General features: G+C 32.0%; 1 protein-coding gene across 1 annotated transcript; it reads right to left on the bottom strand.

Moving 5' to 3' along the window:
* Positions 1-796: 796 nt before the first annotated feature.
* Positions 797-6,803, bottom strand: LOC140039393 (uncharacterized). Its single transcript, XM_072084994.1, has 3 exons — positions 4,808-6,803; positions 4,134-4,144; positions 797-3,979 (listed from the first exon to the last, which is right to left on the bottom strand). Exons 1-3 carry the CDS (start codon positions 6,601-6,603, stop codon positions 2,112-2,114), a joined length of 3,675 nt encoding a protein of 1,224 aa, XP_071941095.1. The 5' UTR covers positions 6,604-6,803; the 3' UTR covers positions 797-2,111.
* Between the last annotated feature and the right edge of the window lie 76 nt (positions 6,804-6,879).

Here is a 6,879-nt window from a genome sequence, read left to right as displayed (position 1 = left end):
TTGAATTTATGATGAATCTTAGTATTTCCTAAAATCATTCACAAGTTACCCCATTGTAACATCCTTAAAAAAGGCTTAAAAATGAATAAAAGACTACTCCTCCCACAAATGACATAGTACAGTTGTAATAGGTTTGCAGTTATTCTGCATTAGACGGTCGTAGCATACCAACCAAAATGTCAGGACATTCTCAACCATACTTTATTTCCTCCTAGAAACATGTACTGCATTGTATTTTTGGCTGTAGTGTAGGAGGCACTATTGTACAAATAATGAATGTTTATGAGTGCAATGGGGCATTTTAGCTTTCACCCAGCTTTCACCCAATTTTCCCCATTGCACGAATATAAACATTTATTATTAGTTATCCGCACCTTGGCGGATAACTCCTTGTGATTGTATTTTTTTAAACGTCACAGTTGCGCAAAGTGACATGAATTTTAATGATTGATCATAGATTAAAAACCAAAATTCATTTTGTATTGACACTTTAATTCATATCAAGAGTCAACTTTCAGTGGATTAAAAATCGCATGTTTCACACAAAGTTACGTGTGCACGCACATTTAAGAATGCGCAAAATGAATTTCTAATCAACTTTCTACGCGAATTTCTAAGCAGTTTTCGCATGTCTGTGTACAGTACAGTGAACTAGGAGTATAAAAACATGTTTATTTCTTTTTTTATTTACTTTTTCCAGCTTTTTCTAGTAATTAAAAAAAATAATTGTAAAACAGAAATCGGGCAAAAAGAATGCGTATTAATGTTAACGTGCAGTTGCATTCATGGCAATTTTTTTAAACGCTTAAAATTGTCTGAAACATACTCTAAATCGAAAATAAATGTGGACAATTTGAATATTTTAAGTGCACATATGAATGTGTTATTTGCGCTACGCACTTACCGTAATTGTATTGCCATATGATGAAATTATGACCTGAAATTTATGAGTACCAAATTTGATTTAATTATGATACATGCTTGTGAAGATATGATTACAAACATGATTTTTGATTACGCACCGTGAAAAGATAATCACATCGATTCCTGGCGATAAGGAATATACGTAGCTAGATGAAATTGATCTAAAGATAATTAACGGACAAAATAATGCTAAGGAAACAATAAATAAAGATTATGACAAAATCAATAAGGTTATATGCATGATAATGCATATAACCTAAATATAGTGTTTCAAGTAAAGGGTCATATTGACATAACATAATACCATTGTTCTTTACTAATTTCAGTAACGGTTACACAAAATGGCTGACTGGGTTCCTGTACTATTGAACATGGTGTCTCTATATTTATACTAAAATATAAATATACTATTATTAATACTATAATATTATACATTTTTTCTTGTAAAGTACGTTTTTTTTTCTTAAAACACAATCCAAAACAGTAACGGTCTTACTTTTACAGTATAGTAAATAATACAATTTTCTTGTTAAATTAAATTAATATTTATTTTTTCTTTAATATGAATTCCAGAATATACCATAATAAAACAATAAATGAAAACAAATAAATTTGGTTTTAGTCTATTTATTATTGACTGTTGCCATCTGTTTTCTATAAATTATAGTAATTAATGACACAAGAAAAATGTAATTAATATTGGTATGGTATGTGTTTCACTATTAAGTACTGTATTCTTTTTACAATGTTTGCAGTCATTATGGAGTCAATCCTTTGTATTCTCGAATGTGAACTTTCAAATTGTTTTTTTTAAATTTGGCTAAAAAAGCGCGAGCAACTGTCGAACAAAAAAATTCAGCTTGTTGTATAATTTAACTATTTTACCTAAAAAATGGTGCTTGCTAGTTAGGCTGTTAATTTTGCTACAATAGTTGAATTTGTTACAATTTACAAAGTTCTAACCAGGCCCAATGTTGCTTAACTTTGGTGATCTGACGAGAACCGGTGTTTCAACGTGGTAAAGCCGTATAGAACCGGTGTTTCAACGTGGTAAAGCCATATAAATGTTTCTCCAATGTTTACATTCAAATGGTGTCTCTAGTCTCCTAGTTAGTATGTGTATTCTCTAATGTTTCTTTAACTCAACAATGCCATACTGTTTAAGTTTCTTTCTTCAATGTTCACATTCATATGGTCTCTCCTATGTGTGCATTCTCAAAATGTCTTTTCAAACCCCCATTCTGTTTAAATTTCTTCCCACAGTATTCACATTCAAACAGTGCCTCACCTCCAGTGTGTATTAGCAACAGGTGCCTTTTCAAATTCGCATTCCACTTAAACTTCTTCCCACAATATTCACATTCATATGGTGTCTCTCCTGTGTGTATTTTTAAATGTTTCTTCAAATAACTCTTCTGTTTAAATTTATTTCCACAATGTTCACATTCAAATGGTGTCTCTCCTGTGTGTATTAGTAAATGCCTATTCAAATCCCCATTATGTTTAAATTTCTTTCCGCAATGTTCACATTCATATGGTTTTTCTCCTGTGTGTACCATCAAATGTGCTTTCAAATTTGCATTCCGTTTAAATTTCTTTCTGCAATGTTCACATTCATATGGTCTCTCTCCTGTGTGTACCATCAAATGTGCTTTTAAATTGCCCTTTGATTTAAATTTTTTCCCACAATGTTCACATTCAAATGGTGTCTCTACTGTGTGTATTAGCAAATGTCTTTTCAAATCCCCCTTCCGTTTAAATTTCTTTCCACAATGTTCACATTCATATGGTGTATCTCCCGTGTGTATTCTTAAATGTTCCTTTAAATCCTCATTCCGTTTAAATTTTTTCTCACAATGTTCACATTCATATGTTGTCTCTCCTGTGTGTATTAGCAAATGTCTTTTCAAATCCCACTTCCGTTTAAATTTCTTTCCACAATGTTCACATTCATATGGTGTATCTCCCGTGTGTATTCTTAAATGTTCCTTTAAATCCTCATTCCGTTTAAATTTTTTCTCACAATGTTCACATTCATATGTTGTCTCTCCTGTGTGTATTAGCAAATGTCTTTTCAAATCCCACTTCCGTTTAAATTTCTTTCCACAATGTTCACATTCATATGGTGTCTCTCCCGTGTGTATTCTTAAATGTTCCTTTAAATCCTCATTCCGTTTAAATTTTTTCCCACAATGTTCACATTCATATGGTCTCTCTCCTATGTGTACTCTCAAATGTCTTTTCAAATGCCCACTTTGTTTAAATTTCTTTCCACAATATTCACATTCATATGGTGTCTCTACTGTGTGTATTAGCAAATGTGATTTCAAATGCCCGCTTTGCTTAAATTTCTTTTCACAATGTTCACATTCAAATGGTGTCTCTCCTGTGTGTATTAGCAAATGTCTATTCAAATCCAAATTCTGTTTAAATTTCTTTCCACAATATTCACATTCATATTGTGTCTCTCTTGTGTGTATTAGCAAATGTCTATTCAAATCCCAATTCTGTTTAAATTTCTTTCCACAATTTTCACATTCATATGGTGTCTCTCCTGTGTGTACTCTCAAATGTCTTTTCAAATGCCCACTTTGTTTAAATTTTTTCCCACTGTGTACTCTTAAATGCATCTTTAAATCTCCATTCTGTTTAAATTTGTTCCCACAATGTTCACATTGATATGGTTTCTCTGCTGTGTGTAATGTTTGTTTCTTCATATACTGTTTTGTTTTCTTTTTGCATTCATATCCTGTGTGTATTCTTAAATGAACTTTAAAATTCCTATTTTGTTTAAATTCCTTTCCACAATGTTCACATTTATATTTTTGTGTCTCTTCCTTGTGTAGGCCTACTCTCAAATGTTGGTCGATTTCGTTTGTTTGGTGTTGCTTAAAATCAACTCCTTCATTAAATGTTTCTTCACAGACTTCATGTTTTATCTCTTTATCACGTTGCATATGTATTCCTAAATGTTTCTTCAAATCACTGAACTCAAATTTATCTCCACAATGTTCACATTTATATTTCATTTTCATATTCGAACGTTCAACTAGGCCTTAAACGATGATAGTATTATGTTCTTTTCTCTTTGCACTAGCCTAGGCAGTACTGTTGCATACAATGTGGCCAACAGGTTAACAATTGCTGCACTCTGGTTTCGTTTCTTTAGCACAATTTTGCCTAAAAATTGAATCAAATTATACAATTACTGATCAAAATACTGAGTGACATTACAACCTTTTTAATTATTCCTTTTAAACAGACCAGTTGCAGAGCTCATCAGGATGGTTTCAGTGGTGCTGGAGGAGTCCTCCTAAAATAAATACCAAGCTCTCTCAATTACAACCAGCGACTTTGTTGTAAAAACTAGTTGATGAAATACCCCGCATTATTGACGCATTGCACATTTCTCGAGGCGGATCGATAATATTTAACATTTTTTACACCAAAATCGCCTCAAAAGTATAAATTTATTGATGAAAATGCAATTAACACTCTAAATATTGTGTCATTTACTGTCACATGGTGGGGCTTGATTACAGTTAGTAGAAGAGTAATCCAGATTTCTGTATGTAGTGTAAATTATAATATAATAATACTACTATTTTACTTTGTACAGTACTAATACTATTTTAGGCCAAGTCATACTAATCTAATCTGTATGCCCTCTATCGCTAAGTAAGGTTTTATGATCATAAAATGTTATTAAGTACAGAACATGCTGCTAACATTACATTTAATGATAATAATCGTGCTATTAAATTGTACGTTTTGAACATTTTTTAATGTAAAAAAATGTCACAATATGGATAAGTTTATTCCGAAAATAAAGACTACCCTCTGTGGCTCTCTGTTTTGTTGTTACCAATGAAATGTTGAAAACTATTTTATTTGTATTCTCATATGTGATTTCAAATTGCTTTTTGATTTAAATCTCTTCCCACAATGTTCACATTCATATGGTCTCTCTCCTGTGTGTACTCTCAAATGTTTTTTCATATTCCCACTTTGTTTAAATTTCTTTCCACAATGTTTACATTCATATGGTGTCTCTCCTGTGTGTATTCTTAAATGTTCCTTTAAATACCGACTTTGTTTAAATTTTTTCTCACAATGTTCACATTCAAATGGTGTCTCTCCTTTGTGTATTTTTACATGTTTCTTTAAATAATTATTCAGTTTAAATTTCTTTCCACAATATTCACATTCATATGGTGTCTCTCCTGTGTGTGTTAGCAAATGTCTATTCAAATCCCAATTCTGTTTAAATTTCTTTCCACAATGTTCACATTCATATGGTGTCTCTCCCGTGTGTATTCTTAAATGTTCCTTTAAATCCTCATTCCGTTTAAATTTTTTCCCACAATGTTCACATTCATATGGTGTCTCTCCTGTGTGTACTCTCAAATGTCTTTTCAAATGCCCACTTTGTTTAAATTTTTTCCCACAATGTTCACATTCATATGGTGTCTCTCCTGTGTGTATTCGTAAATGTTTCTTCAAATGATTATTCAGTTTAAATTTCTTTCCACAATATTCACATTCATATGGTGTCTGTCCTGTGTGTATTAGCAAATGCCTATTCAAATGCCCACTTTGTTTAAATTTTTTCCCACAATGTTCACATTCATATGGTGTCTCTCCTGTGTGTATTCGTAAATGTTTTTTCAAATGATTATTCAGTTTAAATTTCTTTCCACAATATTCACATTCATATGGTGTCTGTCCTGTGTGTATTAGCAAATGCCTATTCAAATGCCCACTTTGTTTAAATTTTTTCCCACAATGTTCACATTCATATGGTGTCTCTCCTGTGTGTATTCGTAAATGTTTTTTCAAATGATTATTCAGTTTAAATTTCTTTCCACAATATTCACATTCATATGGTGTCTGTCCTGTGTGTATTAGCAAATGCCTATTCAAATCCCACTTCTGTTTAAATTTCGTTCCACAATGTTCACATTCAAATGGTGTCTCTCCTGTGTGTATTAGCAAATGTCTATTCAAATCCGAATTATGTTTAAATTTCTTTCCACAATTTTCACATTCGTATGGTGTCTCTCCTGTGTGTATTAGCAAATGTGATTTCAAATGCCCACTTTGTTTAAATTTCTTTCCACAATTTTCACATTCATATGGTGTCTCTCCTGTGTGTATTAGCAAATGTGTTCTCAAATGCCCACTTTGTTTAAATTTCTTTCCACAATTTTCACATTCATATGGTGTCTCTCCTGTGTGTATTAGCAAATGTGTTCTCAAATGCCCACTTTGTTTAAATTTCTTTCCACAATTTTCACATTGATATGGTGTCTCTCCTGTGTGTATTAGCAAATGTGATTTCAAATGCCCACTTTGTTTAAATTTCTTTCCGCAATGTTCACATTCATATGGTGTCTCTCCCGTGTGTATTAGCAAATGTGATTTCAAATTGCTATTATGGTGAAAATTATTTCCACAATGTTCACATTTATATTTTTGTGTCTCTTCCTTGTGTAGGCCTACTCTCAAATGTTGGTTGATTTCGTTTGTTTGGTGTTGCTTAAAATCAACTCCTTCATTAAATGTTTCTTCACAGACTTCATGTTTTATCTCTTTATCACGTTGCATATGTATTCCTAAATGTTTCTTCAAATCACTGAACTCAAATTTATCTCCACAATGTTCACATTTATATTTCATTTTGATCTTTCTTTATTCTTAATCTTTATGCATGTATATTCTTGTGGCTAGTCCGAATGTTCAACTAGGCCTTAAACGATGATCGTATTATGTTCTTTTTCTCTTTGCACTAGCCTAGGCGGTACTGTTGCATACAATGTGGCCAACATGTTAACAATTGCTGCACTCGGTTTCGTTTCTTCAGCACAATTTTGCCTAAAAATTGAATCAAATTATACAATTACTGATCACAATACTGTGTGACATTACAGCCTTTTTAATTATACTTTTTAAACA

The sequence above is a fragment of the Antedon mediterranea genome, chromosome 2, assembly GCF_964355755.1.
Source record: "Antedon mediterranea chromosome 2, ecAntMedi1.1, whole genome shotgun sequence".
NCBI classification, from domain to species: domain Eukaryota; kingdom Metazoa; phylum Echinodermata; class Crinoidea; order Comatulida; family Antedonidae; genus Antedon; species Antedon mediterranea.
The sequence above is the reverse complement of the archived record's forward strand: the minus strand, read 5'-3'. Positions and strand labels throughout refer to the sequence as shown.

Excerpts from the sequence above, each read along its gene's own strand:
- LOC140039393 (XM_072084994.1), bottom strand. The coding sequence starts at position 6,603 with ATGAAATATAAATGTGAACATTGTGGAGATAAATTTGAGTTCAGTGAT.